The sequence below is a fragment of the Neofelis nebulosa genome, chromosome 4, assembly GCF_028018385.1.
Source record: "Neofelis nebulosa isolate mNeoNeb1 chromosome 4, mNeoNeb1.pri, whole genome shotgun sequence".
NCBI lineage: Eukaryota > Metazoa > Chordata > Mammalia > Carnivora > Felidae > Neofelis > Neofelis nebulosa.
In genome coordinates, this window is record NC_080785.1 from 104,566,933 (window position 1) to 104,587,102 (window position 20,170).

Below are 20,170 nucleotides of genomic sequence, written 5' to 3' on the forward strand. Positions count from 1 at the left end.
CTCAATATTTTAAATGGGAAAAAAAAATGGGAGAGAGAAATAGACCCGCAACCAGTGACTAGCCAGCCAAAATTAAATGGAATAAAAATATTCACGACAGATCTGGAATGAGTGCGATGATGCTAAAATTTGAGGGGCATCTGGGTGGCTCAGTCGGTTAAGTGTCTGACTCTTGGTTTCTGCTCAGGTCATGATCTCAGGGTTCATGGGTTTGAGCCCTGTATCGGGCTCTATGCAGACAGCGTGGAGCCTGCTTGGGATTCTCTGCCTCCCTCTCTCTCTGCCTCTCTCTCTCTCTCTCTCTCTCTCACACACACACACACACACATGCAATAAATAAATAAACATTTAAATGAAAATATATAAATGAGTAGATAAATAAAATTTGAGATGAAGAGGAAATATATAGATGCTTCTGTGCTGCCTCGTAAAAAGTGATTTACAAAAATTTTTATGCGTTTTTAAGCTAATAAAACCACTTATTATAACTTCCATCATTTAAAACATAGGGTTTTTTTTCTTGCCAAGATGCACGATTAGATCCTTTTAGGCCTTTAAATGAAGTCAGGGAGAGAGAAAAGAAAGAATCTGAAAAAAGCATGAGTTACAAGCAGACTTACATCCTCTTCGGGTGACTAGGAACACAACAAGCTGGGGAAGAGAAGGTAGAGGGGGTCAAACAGGTTGTATTTTTAATTTTCAAGATGGAAAAAAAAAAGGAGGGGATGTGGTGTAAGGAGGGCAATCTCCACCCTGCCCACCAGGTGGCGGTGTTGGCCAAGAGCAGCTGGGCTGCTGTTTGGGTGGGGCCATCCTCAAGGACAACAGCCATCTGTGTGGAGGAGGAGGATATTTACAATTTGGGTACGTGGGAGGGGGTGTGGAAGAAAGAGACCCGAATACCTTGTGAATCCATTTGCGTAAACAGAGAGGCATATATCAAAATATATATCATCTACCTTCTAAAATCTCCAAGTAGCATGGGTCTTTAAACAAGCCAGGTTTTACTTACTCAAGTCTTCACCAAAGGACCCGCTTCAACACTACAGCGTGCTTGCCCCTAAACCTTCCTCAGATTTCATGAAAACATTCTGAAAAACCAGAATGTATTTCCTTACTCTTAAGTGCATCTGATGGCTCAACATTTCAGCCATGTGACTGTTCCAATCCTAAAATTGACAAGACTTCTCTGTGCTAGCACCTTCCTGTTTGACGTAATCGTATGAACACACACGCACTTGGGCATATGCATGCGTATAAAGACACATCCATACATATAGAGCTTGCAGAAGTCCATCTCTCAAGCTGTCGTTTTAAAGTTGAATCACAGGGAGATCATCAGTAGAAGAAAGATCTCTATAACTTTTCTACACGGGAAAAGCAGTCAATTTCCACTCCGGGTTGTGAGAACAGGGTATGGTTATGTGGCCAGTGCTAAATCCTTCAGGTATCAAAGAGTTTTGATTACCAGGATGTCAGAAACTTACCTTTAATGTTACTGACACCTTTCAGGTTGAGCCCGGATCACTAATTGTTGCAGTACTAACAAGCACGACCTGTTTTCTGACGTTGCTTTAAAACAAGAGAGAATTTACTAACGCACATTCTCAAGGCTTCAGTCCTGAGGGGGGCAACCCGTCTGTGCTCCTTTCAATATTCGGCTCCCTGTGCCTTTTTAAAGGCACACCGCATTCCTTAAAATACTCCTTCGGCGATGCTGCCCTAATCCGTCTATCGTTCACTGACTCCTAACAGCTAAAAATGAAATTAACATCTGCTTTTGGTTTACCAGCTCAGATCAGGAAGGTTCTGCAGGCACAGACTCCTAACTGTGTCCGCTCAGGCAGCGAGGCACCGCAGACTAACGGCCTCAAAGCCCTGCCAGCGTGCTCTTCTCGGTTCTGAAATGAATACTTCAGAGCCACGGAAGGAGAGCGTGCATCTTTCTCCGGTCCGACAAATTCGTAAAAGTTACCATGAAAACACACTGGGCTGTTTCATGGGGACAGGAAGTCAGGCCATTTTATCATCACACTCAATAAAAAGGAGATACTCATCACATGGATGGCAACGCTGTTTATCAGCATGACTGCAGTAACAATTCAATCAGTACTATTGTTCCTTCCACCCTTACTGTTACTGCCACAACAAGAGGAACGTCCCATAGTGTATCTTCCAATGGTCTTAAACGCTCCATATGCACGTCCTTGTATCGGTGATGTCCCAGGTGGTTAATGAACAGGACGGTCAAGATGTAGCTCATTGGGTCAAGCATGAAGGAAGGTGGTGTGGACACATGCATTCACAACATTTACACCATGGAAATGGAGGATGAGGTGAACACGCGTTTGTTTTCTAGAAGCGAAGCATATACTTACGAGAGAAAGATTTGGGAATGAGTGCATGAAAATCCCTAAAGCCATCGGCCCCATATGTAACTGCAATAAAGAAGGAGAAAGAAAGCTGGCTTTTGACAGTGTTCACAAGATACAGTCAGAGTTTAAAAGAAAGGGTCATTTTATTTCTTTTAAAAGAAAGCATGCAGGGCGCCTGGGTGGCTCAGTCGGTTGAGCGTCCGACTTCGGCTCAGGTCATGATCTCACGGTCTGTGAGTTCAAGCCCCACGTCGGGCTCTGTGCTGACCGCTCAGAGTCTGGAGCCTGTTTCGGATTCTGTGTCCCCTCTCTCTCTGACCCTCCCCCATTCATGCTCTGTCTCTCTCTGTCTCAAAAATAAATAAACATTTAAAAAAAAAAAAAAAAGAAAGCATGCTTGCTCGAAACCCACGGGGTGGCTACTCGTCTGCCACTCTCGGCCTTCGTACAGGCCACTCAGTGGCAACACGGTGCTACCTGCGGGCAGGACCACAGCGCACGGCATGTTATCACCTAACCTCTGCTGTGCCAAACATCTTAGGGGCAGTAACGAACGCGGTGTGCTTCTTAGCGGGCTGAGTGCATGGCAGATTTTCTTCATTCGGCTTTTCAACATTTTCTTAGAAAGTGTTCATAGAAAATCAGCAATGTTCACACCACACCCTGAGTGGGGAAAAATTAGTGTTTTCCCCCACCTCAGAACGAGCTATCAATTTCTGTGGGTATTCCTTATCAGCCGCTCTCATAAATGTTATCAGCGCCTCAGATCTTCAAGTCCTTGCTCTGTGTTTGTAGGTCAGAGCTTCCAGACATGTGTCTATGTCTGAAGGCTTAGTAGCTGCCACCCACGCGCACCCATGGAGGCACACGGGGAGACACGTGTGTGCATGCACACACGCACACGGAGTTTTCTCTCCAAGGGGGGCATCCCGACGTCTGTCAGCGTGGCGAGCGCAGCCTGGCTGCTAAATTAAATTTGTTGGAGCAGCCACCGAATTAGCAGAGGCAAGACGATGGTGTTCCCACAGGAAACGGACCTCCCGGACATTGCTGGAACCCGTTTCAGCTTCCACACTCCTCTGACTACAGACCCTCTCCATGCTTCCCGTGAAATATTGACTAAAATACTGGGATAATGGGCAAGCATCATTGGAGAGAGACTCTCAAAGGTGCTCCTCGAAGTGACCACCTTAATCATTTCCTAGCAAACCCTCAGCCTCATTTACACTGTCCCTTGACGGTCTAAACCTCACAGAGACAGTCACTGTCACGTGGCCCACGTGGAACAGGCAGGTCAGCGGTGGCTTGCCCGGGCGCACATGTGCTCGGTGTCCACAGCCAGCCAGCAAAATGAGGCCGATTTTTCAGGGGGCTCTGCACTGAGCTTCGACTCCCTGGGTCACCTTTTCTAATCTCTGGCTCTCTGTGCGCAGGGGTGCAACCATCTCAGATAATGGGGGTATTTAAAGGGCGACGTATTGCCTTTTGAAAACGGGGGCATCACCATACGTGATAAAAGACAGATGAAAAGGCATCGCGGCCACACGCCCCGGGATATTGCTCAGATTGCTGCTTTGGGGCCTCAGCGTGACGCGACTGGGAGGTCAGTTTCCCCGGGTGTCCTCTTAGGACACAGCTTGTCTGCATCATGACGCGGCCACAATTCAGATGAGCTTTATCATGTTTGTCCTTCATATTTGATTCCCTAAAATGGACACCAAGTTTAAAAAACAGAACACGGCTGTAGCTACAGAGTTACTCTACTCCCCCCCAGGAAACCTGAGCCGATAGGAGTTTGCACTCACTCACGCACCACACGCGTTTGTGCACAACCGACTTCTCGGTTCAGAAGGACGTGGCCTCCTTATGGACGGTAATTACACACAACAGGAGAATGTGATACTCACCTTGTCCCGTCCTGTCCAGCCTGGTCCTGTCTTATCTGGTCCTATCCTGTCCTGTCCAGTTTTGTCCACTTTTGTCCTGTCCAGTCTGGTCCTATCCTATCTGGTCCTATCCTGTCCTGTTCTGTCCAGTCTGGTCCTGACTTGTTCTGTCTGGTCCTATCCTGACTGGTGCTGCCTGGTCCCGTCTTGTCCAGTCCAGTTCCATCCTATGTCTGTCCTGTCAGGTCCTACCCTATTCTATTTCAGTCTATTTTCATGGAAGGCATTCAGTGGGGGTTTTGTAAATGCCAGGTACTTGCAAAGAACTTTCCATAAACTGCCTTTTATCTTCACCACCATCCTACGTGGCAGGAACTATCACTAGTTTATCAGAGAGGAGACTGGGGCTCTGCAGAAGTTCTGGAACCTGTCCTCCTGGAGGTTAGCATGTAAATGCGCAAATCTGAGACTATATCTAATGAATGCATTACAGCCAGTATTCCAAACACACATTCTCCCTGTGCAGGAAGGGCCTTTGAGAAGCTGTGTTTTCTCTTCCATGGTGCTTGAGAGGCATCAGGAAGGGTGTTACCACAGCTGCATACGCACGTTCACACTTAGGTGTGCACGCACACACACACATACTCACCTGCCCATGGGAGTCACAGTGCATTGATCAATAGTCCCCCGCAAGATGAAATGAGTTAACAACGAGCGATTTGGAAAGCGCGGCCCCCCGGCACTGCCCTCCGTGTGGCTTCCCCACCCCAGCTCATCTGGGCCCCGTCACAGTGTCTCATGAGTCCCTCTCCTTCCCTGAGCAGGCTGGTCCAGGGGTCATGCAATCAGATGGGCCACAAAACCCTCCTTCTCACTCATGCGGGCAGATGTCTTACAGGTGCAGACCTCTCCTGTCCCTTATCTCAGTGCTGCTCGTGAGCCTAACACTCGTGGCAAAGCAGACCTTCTCGATGGTGCTAGAAGCCCGTGGGAGCCGGGAAGTGATTATCTCCCGATGGGCTTTCAGGCCCGTCTTCGGTTCCTTAGTAAATTCCACCCCAAACTTTAGGCCGTTGTTTTACAAAAGGGTACAGATTAAAAAAAGAAAAGAAAAGAAAAAAAGAAAAAAAGACTCAATGTATTTTAAATTTTCTGAATGTCACAAAACGCATTTTTCTTGTCAAGAACAAACTGAGTTCATTTGGTTAGGAGTTTTCAATTCACCACATTGTCACTAATATTTTCAAAGAAAACGCTGTGGGTGCCTCAGATTCTGAATTCTATTCGGATTGCCAAATTGACGAACGTCCTGGAAAAACAGATTAAATGCCCACAAACCACACTTTTCAGTTTGCGTTGGGTCGTGCCCGTAAACTTCTCATGATGTTGTCAGTTCAGGGAGACATTAAGACAGACCTGAGATCTTCAAAACAGGAGGAGGAAGTCGGCTCTACTTTCTAGCCAAAGGACACTGACAATTTTCTGGGGAGAGTAAACACGTTTAGATTTGTATTTAGAATTCAGAAATACGCCGGAGTCTGACTTTTATATGTATTCTTCCAATCACATTAGCCTGTTGGGCACGGTCGGATCATTAGTGTGCTATTCACTGGTGTCAGTGTGGTTTGCAGTGACCTTTGCAAGGCTTACACATTTAGCGTTTCCTGTCCCTGTGCCAGCCAGAGGGTCCCCGATCGGGACGGTAAAGAGAGGCAAAGGGCAGGACCGGGTGACCATCACTGGAGCGCAAACAGCACGGCTGTGCTCCCGCTAGAGAACTAGTTAACCTGAACAGGTACCAAATCTGGATTCTCTTGAAATTTGTCCATACCTATGCATTCCCAGGATGGATATTTGTTTCTTAACCCTCCAGGTTCTACCAGGGGAGGAGAGAGTGCCAGCTGATGTCTCCTGACTGCTCCAGCCTTATGGAAGAGGGGGCTGAACTGCAGACAAGCTTAAAGTCTGACCCATGGATGGAGAGCCGGGGGCGGGTGCTGGTGTGAAGTCAAACCACATTCTTTCCAGGCTTTGAGGGCGCTGGGGCTCAGGTGATGGGTGTCTCACTCAGCCCTGTCCCCTGCATGGCCCCAGCCATATGCCACGCACCAACGGGCACACAAAATGTTTGTAAAAGAAGGCAGCAGACATGTACCAGACGCTCCCGGCTGTGGGAACTCACTTGGGCTCTGTCACCGCCCGGCTACCCAAATCCAAACTCAAGGTCTTTCTCCAGACCCAGCTAGCCTTCTTCTATCCCGCCTATGCCCACGGCGCTCGGTTCTGGATCCCCCAAGTTCTAACGCATGTGGGGGTCTCACCTCTACCCTGACTTTCCCGCCCACTTCTCCCGAGCTTCTGTAGGCTTTTCTCTTCCTGCTTTCCAGTCACGTCCCTTCCCAGCACCGCCACCCAGCCAAGGCTGCCTCAGCCTTTGCCACATCCTGCCAGCACTTCCTGTCACCGCCTGGCACGGAGGTGGGTATACATCCTGTGGTCCTTGCCTTCGGGCCCGTCTTCTGGTCGATCTTGCCCGCTGCCCTGAGACGGTCATGCTAAAGCCTGCCTTCCTCCTCCTCCGCTCACATCCACTCCCCAAACTTCCACTGGTCTGCACCGGTACTGTGAGGCCCAGATCCCGAGTCCTGGGTCTAGGTCCCTCCAGGACCGGTCAGCAGTGACAGTGACTCTCCCAGCCGATCATCCCATTCAGATCATCAAAGGCACGCACCTGATGGAAACACGCAAGGAAAATCAAACCCGCCTCATTTGCAGATACCTTCACTCAGCTGTGCGTATAATTATCTCCTAACTAAAGAGGGAGACACAGAATCCAAAGCAGGCTCCGGGCTCCGAGCTGTCAGCACAGAGCCCGACGCGGGGCTCGAACCCACAAACTGCGAGCCCGTGACCCGAGCCGCCCAGGCGCCCCTGAGCCCAACTTCTGTGCTCAGATTAAGAGGCTACAAGTATTTTCTTCCCTTCCTCCTGCGCATCGCCTACAGTGTTCAAGGTACTCATCACGGGACTGCTGAGTCAACAGACTTTACTACTACTTTCTGAAGATAGCCATCCGATCACGTAAACGTTTTCAGAAGTTCACGCACCTCCAGGGAGAAGCTGCCAAGTATGTGGCAGAAAGCACTGTGTTTCCTGGGTCAGTTATGCGTGAGGCTCCCGGGGCACCTAGTGTATCGGGGAGCAAGCTAGGAACGGGGGAGATCACTCTTGCCGGGGTTTGTTCCAGGCTGGACCCTCCTGCAGTTCACATAACTGAGCACGTACAGACTGGCTTTCGCTCTGGATGCGTCTCTGGGCTCCTGCTGTGTGCTGAGTCCTATCAACTCATGGGGGGGGGGGGTGGTGTGTGTGTGGCTCCTGGACAGTGCGGTGCAGGGGGCTTCAGGTCAGAGGCGTGACTGGCACTCGGCCCTGCCTCCCATCAGCTGTGCGGACCAAGCACTCAACGCGACCAACTCCGAGCCTCGGTTTCCTCACCCGCCAAGTGGGAATAATCGTATCTATTCTGTCTGGTTCACGTGAAGACTCAGGCGCTTGGTGGGCCGTAGCTTTTTTTCTCGGTGGAAAGATAAAGAGAGATGCGTATCTCGGCAACAAAGATTCGGGGCTTCTGGGATCAGCCGTGGCCCACTGACAGGTGCCAACGCGGAAAACCAACGCTTTGTGGGACCTGCCATGACCAGGACAGATGTCCTCAGGGAAACTGCTCTTGGCACCTTGGAATTTTGAGTCTACGCAGGCTTTTGTCCCAAATACTCCTGCTGGGTGCTCCCGTCTGTCTGGGAAGCACTCTGACCGTGTTTCAGGCGAACTGCCAGGTGGTGGGACAATTCTGGTTGCTTCTATTGGGACCTGACTGCGATGGGCTGAAGTCCACTTTGCTTTACTTCAAATTGCAGCTGTCAGAGCTGCCTTCCGGAGCAGACGGCACACAGAGCTGACCACCCGAGGAAAAGCCAGCTTCCGACCCTCTCTCCCTGCATACGGCACAGCCGGGGACCTCTCCTACTGTGGTTGATGTTTTCTGAATACACTTGTAATGCCGCACAGTGAGCTAAGTAGGAGAGAAGAAAAGCTGACTCACAGACCTGTAGTTTAGAAAGGGGAAAACAGGAAGCAAAGACTTTCTTTCCGAAGGGTCCAAGGGAGAATATGGCAGGTTCAGGCGCCACGATTCTGTTGATGGGATGCTCCGTCAGAGTCGCCGCTTTGGTGACCCCGCAGCCTCCCATCACCCACCCTCTGGGACAAAGTTCATCACAACCTGGGGATGAAACACTCACCAGACTCAAGGACAGTTGAGGGATAGTTATGTCCTCCTTGCTTTTTCATTTTTTTTTAATGAAAAAGTAACTTTTTTTGGTAAAAATAAGATTTGCTTCTTCTTTTTTAAACGTTTATGTATTTTGAGAGAGAGCGAGCGAGTGAGCACACAAGTAAGGGAGGTGCAGAGAGAGGGAGAGAGAGAGAGAGAGAGAGAGAGAGAGAGAGAGAGAGAGAGAATCTCAAGCAGGCTTCACACTGTCAGCGCAAAGCCCGACACAGGGCTGGAACTTACGCCCCTGAGATCATGACCTGAGCTGAAATCAAAGAGTCGGACGCTCAACCGACTGAGCCCCCCGGGCGCCCCAAGATTTGCCTGTCCTGAAGACAGCGGGTATACACAAGGGTCAAGATGAAATTCTCTGAAATTCACCTCCAAGCCCTATAACAAATCTAGAGAAATCATGAAGGGGAGAAAGTGGGGAGGTGGTGATAAGAACACAGTGTGAGAGTGTGACCCAGGCTTACAAAGGGAGAAGGAAAGGGTCACCTTGGGGCCCGGAAGAAGGGCTGAAGGAGGTAGGAGGAGGTGCACCAATACTGACACGCCAGGAGGGTCCCGCCGCGAGCCGGGGGATGAGCGAGTGTGGGGCCCTGGGCAGAAGTGATGACGCGAATGTCCTTTCCCCTCCCGAATCTCACAGGGAGGGATGTTTGTATCATACAGGCCAAAACAGGAAGGGAGGGACATTCTACAAAGCAGCCGTGCCAACGGGCGGTGGTGGCCACCCAGGTGTCTCCTTGGCCAGTGGACGCGTCCAGGTCCGGGCAAGGACAGGGACACCGGGCGTCCATCAGCCGTCCAGGCATGTGCTCCAGCGGACCTGGCTGCACACATGTGTCACATGTGGTTTTCCCGCTGACACGGTCTTACTGAACCCTCGCTGCCAGGCGGGAGGAGAGCACGGCACCAAAATGAGGTTCTGCAGAGTAAAGCAAACAACTGCCACTGATTGTCCCCAAGGGTGGTTGCTGCAGGGCCTTGAACGCAGCGGGGAGACGGCAGGGGATGTTGCTGCCGGCCGAGAAAGGGGGAAGGGCTGAGGAGGACAGAATCAGCACTGTCGCCTTCCTCCAGGTGCGGACACGGTCCCCTGCCAGGCTCAGCAAACACTCTTGGCCATTCCCTCCCTTCCCCGCGGCTGGCACCGTGTCAAGCCCCAAAGATTCCAGGAGCCCGGGCTCTGCTTCAAGAAGGCCACAGATAAAGTAATCTTCCCCGGGACACCCAGAGGGTGGGTCCCCTGCTGGCCCTCCCTTCCAGAAGCTCTGAGGGGTCCCTGCCAGAATTCCAAGCAACAGGTGACTCAGCAAAGGCACAGGAGGGTCAGGAAGAGCGGCTCGGGGGCTGATGAGCCCCGGGGTGCAGGAGCAGGCTGGCTGTCGTCAGACGGGCACCGGTCCCTACGGGCAGTGCTCGCGGGTTCCTCCTCGGGGGCACCTGGCGGGCCAGCGTGCTGTAGGGGCAGCAAGGGATCTCATTCCTGCCTTTCCCCCTTCTTCCTGTCCTCCGCCCCCAAACACACTTCTCAGGCAGTGAGCCTGGGGCCGGGGGGGTTGTGGGCAGGAAGTGAGAGACACCTTCGCCACCTGCAGAGGAAGACGGGGGTCGACGGGTGGCCAGGGCTGAGGTGTGCAGGTGGAGCGGACGCATCTGGCCTGTGTGCCGGGGTGCACGTGTGTGTGTGCACGCACCAATGGCACAAGGGTCACTCTTCTTGCACACACACTTACAAAGGCAGCTCGGAGACCCGAAGCTAGAGTGCCTGTCACCCGCGGTGACTTTTACGGTCAGAGACAGCAACGCAGGACGGGGGGGCAGCAGTCCCCACGGCCCTCGTTACTCGGGGGCACGTCCGGTGTGCTGGCCCAGCAAGCAGGCTGCAGACAGAGGATTGGGAGTCACACCCGAGCCCCCGCCGTGTTTGGGACCCACGAAGCTCCTGCTCCTTCCGTTTCTGGACCAGCAAGCAAAGCACTCCTCTGGGGACCCAGGGGGTGTGGCGGTCCGGACCCCCCATCTGGATGGGAAACTCACGCAGAGGCAGTGGGAAGGCAGAGGCAAGTGATGTGGCTACTTTAAGCCTTTCGAAAGTAGCGTTAACTTACTGCGAAGATCGAGATCCTGTGCAGGCTAGGATTCTTTATTTTTTTATTATTTAAAAAAATTTTTTAATGTTTATTTTTGAGAGAGAGAGAGAGACAGAGAGAGAGACAGAGAGAGAGAGAGAAAGAGAGAGAGAGGCAAAGCACGAGCAAGGGAGAGGCAGAAAGAGGGAGACACAGAATCAGAAGCAGGCTCCAGGCTCTGAGCTGTTAGCACAGAGCCCGATGCGGGGCTTGAACTCACGAACTGCGAGATCATGACCTGAGCGGAAGTCGGCCGCTTAACTGACTGAGCCACCCAGGTGCCCTGAGGAGCGCCCTACTGTCTTTTTTTTTTTAATTTGTTTTTAATGCTTATTTATTATTGAAAGACAGAGAGTCAGAGCGTGAGCAGGGGAGGGGCAGAGGGAGAGGGAGACACAGAATCCGAAGCAGGATCCAGGCTCCGAGCTGTCAGCACAGAGCCCAACGTGGGGCTTGAACTCACGAACTGTGAGATCGTGGCCTGAGCTGAAGTCCGATGCTTCATCGACAGAACCCCCCAGGCGCCCCTCCTAAGGGATTCTTGAAAGCTCCCCCTTCCCTGCCCCCTTCTCCTTGATCTCTCTCTCTCCCTCATTATTTCCTAACTTTTAGCACTAGGCTCCGTGACCACTAAGCATATGGTGCTTTATCAGTGCTCACAAGGACATCTTGGGATATTATCATTAGTGCTGGTCCCAGGGCTTGGGCTCTGACCACCCGGAGGGGAGGCGGAGGTAGGTTTGGGAAGGACGTGCCTGCACCCTCCTTCCCCCACCCCTGCCCCCAGAGGCGCTGGGGGCTTGAGAGACCATCACTGCCTCACCAAGTCTCAGTCCCCTCCCATCTGTCACCGGACTCAAAGGTCCTGTCCCGTCCCCACACACCAGGAGGGCGGAAGGGCAGCGAGCCACAGAGCAGAGATGCCAGAGGCCCCACGGTGTCCCTCTGGGATTCGCTCATTACTCAGTTCATTACTCATTACTCCTGCTTCCCGGCACCTCGGCCAAAACTGCACAGGTCTTGGGAAGAACCTTCGAAGATCAGGTTGTCTTCCTGGTAGATGTCAGCTGCTTCTCAGGATTCGAGTGTCTCAGAAAGTCCTGGGCTTCACTTAAGCGAGTTTCTTTGAACCAAGAGGCGTTCCTCCCTTCCCCTCTGCTCTGTCGTTTTATGATTCAACACTGTTTACCCAGAAGCACATGGAAAGGACCAGTGCAGGCCATGCTGGCTCCCACGCCAAATCCAAGTGACTACACAAGCAAGGTCCACGTCGAGGCTGCTCGGCCCCTGCGGCTGACCTCGCTCCCTCGTGAGTGGCTACCGCGTGCCCACCGCCATGTGGCACGCTCTGCATACGACAGCGCTTCCGATCTTGAAGCAGCCCCGTGTGGCAACTGCGACCTTAGTTTACAAAGGAGGGAAATCGGGCCCCAGAGGCCACCTGCTGGGACGGGGCAGAGCAGGGACTCGAACCCACACACTTCACCCCAGAGCTCGTCTTTGTCACTCCAAGGCTGTCCTGTGTGTCCACCTGCTTTGAGAGTCAAACACATCACAGCGACGGAAATCAGAATGCCTGGGTGGGGCGAACCCTCCTGGATAGCAGTTCAGGAGCTTACGACAGGAGGCCGCTGGACGGAGCCACCTGCCTGGCTCTGGAGGACGGAGCCACCCTGCATGGCCCTGGAGGATGGAGCCACCCCGCATGGCCCTGGAGGACAGAGCCACCCTGCACAGCCTCAAAGGACAGAGCCACCCTGCACGGCTCTGGAGGATGGAGCCACCCTGCACGGCCCTGGAGGACGGAGCCACCCTGCATGGCCCTGGAGGATGGAGCCACCCCGCATGGCCCTGGAGGACAGAGCTACCCTGCACGGCCTTGAAGGACAGAGCCACCCTGCACGGCCCTGGAGGACGGAGCCACCCTGCATGGCCCTGGAGGATGGAGCCACCCCGCATGGCCCTGGAGGACAGAGCTACCCTGCACGGCCTTGAAGGACAGAGCCAGCCTGCACGGCCCTGGAGGACAGAGCCACCCTGCACAGCCTCGAAGGGCAGAGCCATCCTGCGCGGCCCTGGAGGACAGAGCCACCCTGCACAGCCCTGGAGGACGGAGCCACCCTGCACGGCCCTAGAGGACGGAGCCACCCTGCATGGCCCTGGAGGATGGAGCCACCCTGCACAGCCCTGGAGGACAGAGCCACCCCACATGGCCCTGGAGGACAGAGCCACCCTGCATGGCCCTGGAAGATGGAGCCACCCTGCACGCCCTCAGAGGACCGGTGTATGTTCCAGGCACTGCACGCGTTGGGTGCAAAGCCCCGAGTGGGTCACAAGAGGCATCTCCGGGGGAAGACACGGTCTCTGGCTGCAGGAACGAGAGGGTGAGCAGAGAAAGGCCCACGCGAAACCCCAGCCCTGCCCCCAGGGAGCAGAGCGTGAGAGGAAGTCCTCGTTCTCAGGGAGACGGTTGTGTCCACCGTGGGGACAGTGTGGTGGGAGAGGGAACACAGGTCTGGCTTCCAGGAAGGGCAGCAATGCAGGGATGGTGGTGTGTGTGTGATGGGTGGTCCTCCCCACTGCCCAGACCGTGGGGCTGCAGAGGGGGACGATGGGGCAGCCGAGATGAAGTCGGGGGTCCCTTGGGGGAACGGGGTCAAGGTCAGGATGGAGGTGGCCAGGGGCAGGGGGACTCTGGGCAGAGGACACTGTCCCCACACCCCACAGACAGAGGGACACTGGGGGCTGTGGGGTGGCCTGGAGGGAAGAGGCTCCTGAAGCAGAAACACGCACCTGCAGGCTCACGGCCTCAGGCCCCAGCTGGAATCCAGCCGCGGATGGGAAACTCCAGGCTTCCGAGGAAAACCATCCCAGCGATCGCCGGCCCTCAGGTTTCCAGAAGCCCCAACTTCTGCATTCTGTCCGGCCCTCTGTCCACACCAGCTCCCCTCCTCCCCCCTCTGCCCCCGTCCAGATGCCTCCAGGAGGCAGGGCCCGAGAGCGCGATTGTGACATGGAGGCATGTGTCATATTGTAACTGGGTTTCCACATCCTCCTGGCTGAATTGTAAGCGCCTAGAAGAGGAACAAGGGCGAATAATGAAATATAGGGATGCAGGAAAAGAGGAAGCCACCGCGAGACACCAGGCCAACCGAAATGCGGACACTTACGGAGAAGTGACAGAAAGGGAAGCAGGAGTCAGGAATTGCATTCGGTGGCTGGGCCAGGCGCACACACACGTATGCACAGATGCACACTCACAGGCACAGACTCTCACACTCACACGCCCAGGCGCACAGAGACAGACTCTCACACGGACACACACTCACAGACACGTCCACACACACATTATACACAGACTCACGCACACTTATACACACTCACACACAGATACACACAGACGTGGACACTCAGATACACACAGACTCACACACATATACACAGACACACACATGCACACTCATAAATACACACAGACTCACACACACACTTAGACACAGACACACACACATGCACACTCATAAATACACAGACTCACACAGACTTATACACACTCACACACACATATACACAGACACACACATGCACACTCATAAATACACATAGACTCACACACATATATACACAGATACACACACACTTATACAGACTCACACACACATATACACACACACACACATACACAGACATGTACACTCACATATTGACTCACACACACACACGTACGCAGACACACTCACAGACACACACACACACTCCCAGATACATGCTCTCACACACATACACACACACTTACAGACTCTCAAACACACTTACACATGCATATGCACACACTCATACAGAGACTCACACACAGATGCACACACACAGACACACATACTTACACAAAGACACCCACACAAACGCACAGACTTTCACGCACAGACGCACTCACATACATTCACATAAACGCATATTCTCACATACACACACACATGCGCACATGCATATACACACTACACACACACTCACAGACACACAAACATATACATATCCACCCACATATGCACAGATAATGCTCTCACCTGGACACGTATATACTCACTATATATACACACATACATATACACCCCCCCATACACACACAGTCTTACACGCACACATTCTCACATACACAGACTCACACACGCTCACACATACACACTCATACACAGGCACACATTCTCACACAGACACACGCACAGACCTCTACACATACACACACACACTCACACATACATACCCACGTACTTCTATACAGCTTCACTCAGATACACACACATATGGATATGCACCCTCACAGAGACACATACATACACTCACACTTACATACACATTTTCACACAGACACACATACTCTCGCATACACAGTCACACACACACCGTCTCCTATATGCATACAGTCATGCTCACGCATATGTGCACACACACATACCGTCTCGCATACACAGACACAGAGTCACATGCTCGTACCCACATTCACACACGCTCACGAGCCTTTCCTCATCAAAGCAGACTTCTGCAAGGCAGGGCTGTCCTCGTCCGGGCCCCTGAACGAGGGACCAGTCCGGGCCGCGGCCCAGCTGTGTGAGGAGGTCCCATCCCCGCATCCCCCGCATGTCTGCCCTCAGTGGTGTGAGGTCCAGAAAATCCCTGGTAATTCTAGGGGCCATGCTGTTATTTTTTCTCTGCCACTTAAAAGGCTGGAGTAAAACAGGGTGAAAAATCCTTTCGGCGTAATCAACACTGTAATCTTGGAGCTCAGACCAAAACGATGGAAAAACGAACAGAAAACGTTAACGCCATTCAGGCAGATCCCCTTTGGGACTAAAAATACCCTTTCAAGAAACGAGAACAGACAGAGAGGAAAAAGCACAAAACTTAGGGAAGAAGGAGAAAGAAGTTGTGAATTAACCGGTTTGTGGTATTTTCTGCGTGTGGAGATAACCAGCAGGACTCTGGGTCAAAGGCATTCCCGCTGGAGGGGCGAGGAGGTCGCCGAGAAAAATCCTTATCTACCGTTTTCACAGGCGTGTGACGCAAGGGCGAGGGCCCTGCCGAGGGGGCCTCACCTCCGAGGCCTCTGGATTCACATGGGAAGCTCCCTCCAGGCACAGGTTTTAAAACGAATGCCCCCCTCTTCCCTGTTCCCTGGTGTCCAAGAGAAACAGTGGCTACTACCCCCAGGAATTATTACTGTTCTTGCAGAAAAACTGCTGCTTATCTCTTTAGACGTTACACGTGAATAGAACCTTCCCGGGATCGTTTCTTTCCATTCGTTCTTTGCAAGCGAGCACAGAACCGTTGCCATGAATTACAAACCAGAGAAGGCTCCATGCACGGCCCGTGGGCAGAGCTCGGACGTGCGGGCAGCTCAGAACGGCCCTGTGCGTCCTCCCTCCCGTCCTGCTGTCAGGCCTCCCCGGGTCCTGGCCGCTGCTTATGTTCTTCAACCCTTCGTCACCGCCTGCTGATGGCCTGGACCCTCTAGATGCTTCCCCCTCCCTCACCTCCTAGAAGTGAGCTTCTGACGGCAGGGAGAGCACCGGGGCTCAGCTGTTTCCCCGAGCAGAGGGCAGCTGGTCAAATTTCCACCTACAGAGCCGACTGCCAGGGCTGTGACCCACCCTCCAGGCTTCCTGGGTGAATGTTCTAGACGACACTCTACGCCTCACACATGGTTCCTACCCCAACGTGACGCTGTGGACCCTGCAGTGTTGACGCCCAGCCATGCCACGTAAAACCAAGCCCCTGACGTTTTCCTCCACACGTAAACCTGAGTCTTACCGAGCACCTGTGATGCTGTTGCTCGTGACACCCACCGAGGATGGGACGTCTGCCCCGTGGCCACGGGCCTGCCACCAGGGGCACTGACGGCTGCCGTGTGAGACCCTCCCCTGTATCAGCAAAATGGAGGTGGCCAGTGCTAGCCAGCACGGGGAGCTACCAGCCTGTGATTCCAAAATGTCCCAGTTCTTTTTTTCCCTTCAGTTTTGGCAGCTTGGTTTCTCATCTCTGAACCCTGTTTCTTTCTTTTCTTTCTTTCTTCCTCCCTTCCTTCCTTTCCTTCCCTTATCCCTTTCTTTCTTCCCTTTTCTTTCTTTCTTTCTTTCTTTCTTTCTTTCTTTCTTTCTTCCCTTTCTTCCTCTCTTCCTCCCTTTCTTCTTTTCTTTTCTTTCTTTCTCTTTTCTTTCTTCCTTCCTTCCTTCCTTCCCTATTCCCTTTCTTTTCTCTTTCTTTCTTTCTTCCCTTCCTTCCTCTCTTCCTCTTTCTTTCTTTCTTTCCTTCTTTCTTCTCCCTTCCTTTTCCCTTTCTTTCTTTTCTTTCTTTTCTTTCTTTCTTTCTTTCTTTCTTTCTTTCTTTCTTTCTTTCTTTTTCCTCTCTTCCTCCCTTTCTTCTTTTCTTTCTTTTACTCTTTCTTTCTTTCTTTCCTTCTTCCTTTCCTTCCCTTTTCCCTTTCTTTTTCTTTTCTTTCTTTCTTTCTTCCCTTCCTTCCTCTCTTCCTCTCTTTCTTTCTTTCTTTCTTTCTTTCTTTCTTTCTTTCTTCCCTTCCTTCCTCTCTTCCTCCCTTTCTTCTTTTCTTTCTTTCTTTCTTTCCTTCCCTTTTCCTTTTCTTTTCTTTCTTTCTCTTTCTTTCTTTCTTTCTTTCTTTCTTTCTTTCTTTCTTCCTTCCTTCCTTCCTTCCTTCCTTCCTTCCTTCCTTCCTTTCCTTCCTCTCTTCCTCCCTCTCTTTCTTTCTTTCTTTCTTTCTTTCTTTCTTTCCTCTTCCTCTTTCTTTCTTTCTTTCTTTCTTTCTTTCTTTCTTTCTTTCTTTCTTTCTTTCTCCCTTCCTCCTTCTCTTTCTTCCTTCCTTCCTTCCTTCCTTTCTTTCTATCTATCCAAAAAATGATACACAGTAGCAAAGACCTCACCTGGGCACCACACCACCCCGCCGTCCCACCTGCAGCCTGTTGGCCACCTTTCACCTGCTGTGGGCAGGTGTGCCCCGTGCACCCCATGTCGTCTGCTCAGCTGTGCCATATTCTGTCTGTCTGCCCAGGGCATTGGAGGCTCCAGGAAAACCTGTGCTGTGCACCAGCAGTTCCCAACCAGGACCCTCACCCTCCATGGGCAGCCCTTGGCCAGTGGGGGGTGCCATGCATGCCCCCTCCTGCATTCTGCCCCCCGGAGGCGGGGGGAGGGAGCTCTGGTGGGATGGAAGCCTGGTCCCCCACAGCAGTGGCAGGTGAGTATCTGCATGGGTTTTCCCTTGTCCCGGCTCCCCTGTCTCTTGGTCCTGCCCCCCACCAGGCTGGAGAACAATTGAGAAGCATCTCGCACGCACAAATGGCAAACCTGGGGTTTTTGAGCCCCCAGTGACTGATACACCAGTGTCTGCAGATGCTCCGGGGGAATTCTGCCTTCTCTGGACCCTCTGTCAGTGGGGGCGGGGGGGGGGGGGCAGAAAGAGAGGGAGACACAGAATGCAAAGCAGGCTCCAGGTTCTGAGCTGTCAGCACAGATCCTGACCTGGGGCTCTCTCACAAACCGTGAGATCATGACCTGAGCCGAAGTCAGCCACTTGACCGACTGAGCCACCTGGGCACCCGTGGCATTGAGTTTTAATACAATTCCTGCATCCTGCATCTGGAACAGGTTGGGTCCCCAGGCCAAGGGATCCCCTGCCTGGTAACCAAGGTGCCGGGAGACGTATGTAAAGGAAAGTTTTAGGAACTTGCTGGTAGATTCAGAGATTCACTAACAAGAGATGCCCTTCAATAAAAACGACACAGTTGAAGACCGATCGTGGAGCCAAAACTGCATCTACCGGCCCCCGGCCATCAGGCTGCTCCCAGCCCCGGCCTCAGTTTCCCTACATGAAGACACCATACCTGTCCCTCCATTTGATGACTTCAGAGAGCCCCAGCTGTCATGGCTGGGCTGATGCATAAAAGAAGGGGGCAGGCCTCTTTCCCTCCCGTCTCTGACAAGCCTTAGCACAAACAGTGCAGAATCAGAGCCTCGAGTTCAGGGAATGAGCAGGAGACTGGACATCAGGCCCGTTCTGGGGAGGCGTGGTGGTGTGCCAGGGCTCTGGAGGCTAGGCCTGCCCGTTAGGGCAAGAGTTGTGGCAGACGGGATTAAGGGGAAAGAAAAGCAGGTTTCTCTGGCTCTCTATCTGGACAAAGTGGAACTGCAAATCCCACGGGACGGGAGAGGAAGAGCGTGGGTTCCAGGCACATTGTTGGTGGCTCCGTGGTTCCTCTGGCCTCCAGACCTCCCAGCTTCTGTCTTTTATGATGAAATCCTACCGTAAGATCTAAGCAAGGAAAAGAGGTGTGGGAAGGTGTGATCTTGCTTATTGAAGAGCAATATTTATTTTGGGGCAACTGGGTGGCTCAGTCAGCTACGCATCCGACTCTTGGTTTCAGCTCAGGTCACGACCTCGTGGTTCATGAGTTCGAACCCTGCATCAGGCTCTGTGCTGGTGGCACGGAGCCTGCTTGGGATGATCTCTCTCTCTCTCTCTCTCTCTCTCTCTCTCTGCCTCTCCCCCCACTCTCTCTCTCTCTTTCTCTCCCAAATAAATTAACTTGAAAAAAAGAGAGCAATATTTATTTTCAGAACACTGAGTATTAAGAAAGTTCTAAAAATATATGAGGGAAAATGTACAGCATGTGGAATTCACAGAAAGTTTTGCCCTCTGCAATGACAAAATATTCATATTTTGGTCACCAATTACTCCAAGGTTGGTTGCAGTTGAGGGCCAAGTGAAATAAAATGTCTAATAAAGTAACAATAAGACATATTTTTGCACATTAGATCAAGAATTGTCATCAGCCTTTCCCGTTTTGCTTGAGGCTCTGGGTTTAAGTGATAGAAAGAAATACAGTGTAAACTTAAACTGGATCAAACTTAAACTAAAGATCAAAGAAATGGCGAATGTAATCCCTTTGCCTGATTCTGAGCTGCTAAACTTAAAGAATATAGACTCGAGGGGGCGCTCGGGCAGCTCAGTCAGTTGAGCATCTGACTCGTGATCTCAGCTCGGGGCATGATCTCACTGTTCGGAGGTTCGAGCCCCGCGTCAGGCTCTGAGTTGATAGTGTAGAACCTGCCTAGGATTCTCTCTCTCTCTCTCTCTCTGCCCCTCCCCTGCTCACAATCTCTCTCTCAAAATAAGTAAACTTTAAAAAATAGAGAGACTTGGGGGAATCATCCCGTTGATATTACACTGACTCAGAAGTCAGACATCCACCTATACCACGTGGTGGTAACGGGTCAAGAATGAGAAAGTAAAACCAGCCTCTGAGGCAACCGACAAAAAGAGAACTCAGAAGCCTTTGAACCAGATTCACGCGTCTACTCACGGGTGAGTCCCTGTGACACTCACCGGCCCTCACCTCATGCACACTTTTGAAAATGATTAAATGGTTC

The 20,170-nt window shown here is 52.1% G+C and overlaps 1 protein-coding gene and 1 long non-coding RNA gene across 34 annotated transcripts in view; both read right to left on the reverse strand.

The window, feature by feature from the left end:
* The window catches only part of IKZF1 (IKAROS family zinc finger 1), a 98,679-nt gene that overhangs the window by 31,640 nt on the left and 46,869 nt on the right, over positions 1-20,170 (reverse strand). For 21 of the 33 annotated variants that reach the window (XM_058725563.1, XM_058725557.1, XM_058725565.1 and 18 more), the window contains one exon: positions 2,379-2,438. The exons of 10 other annotated variants lie outside the window; for them this stretch is intronic. In XM_058725563.1, coding sequence (XP_058581546.1) covers positions 2,379-2,438 — 60 coding nt within the window. Of the gene's footprint in view, positions 1-2,378; positions 2,439-13,528; positions 14,223-20,170 lie in introns of those variants that run through there. 2 more of the 33 variants (XM_058725579.1, XM_058725576.1) reach the window with 1 other exon arrangement.
* On the reverse strand, positions 5,612-13,522 carry LOC131509638 (uncharacterized). The gene is made up of 2 exons (XR_009260623.1): positions 12,520-13,522; positions 5,612-12,380 (listed from the first exon to the last, which is right to left on the reverse strand). It is a non-coding gene; the product is annotated as an uncharacterized LOC131509638 (long non-coding RNA).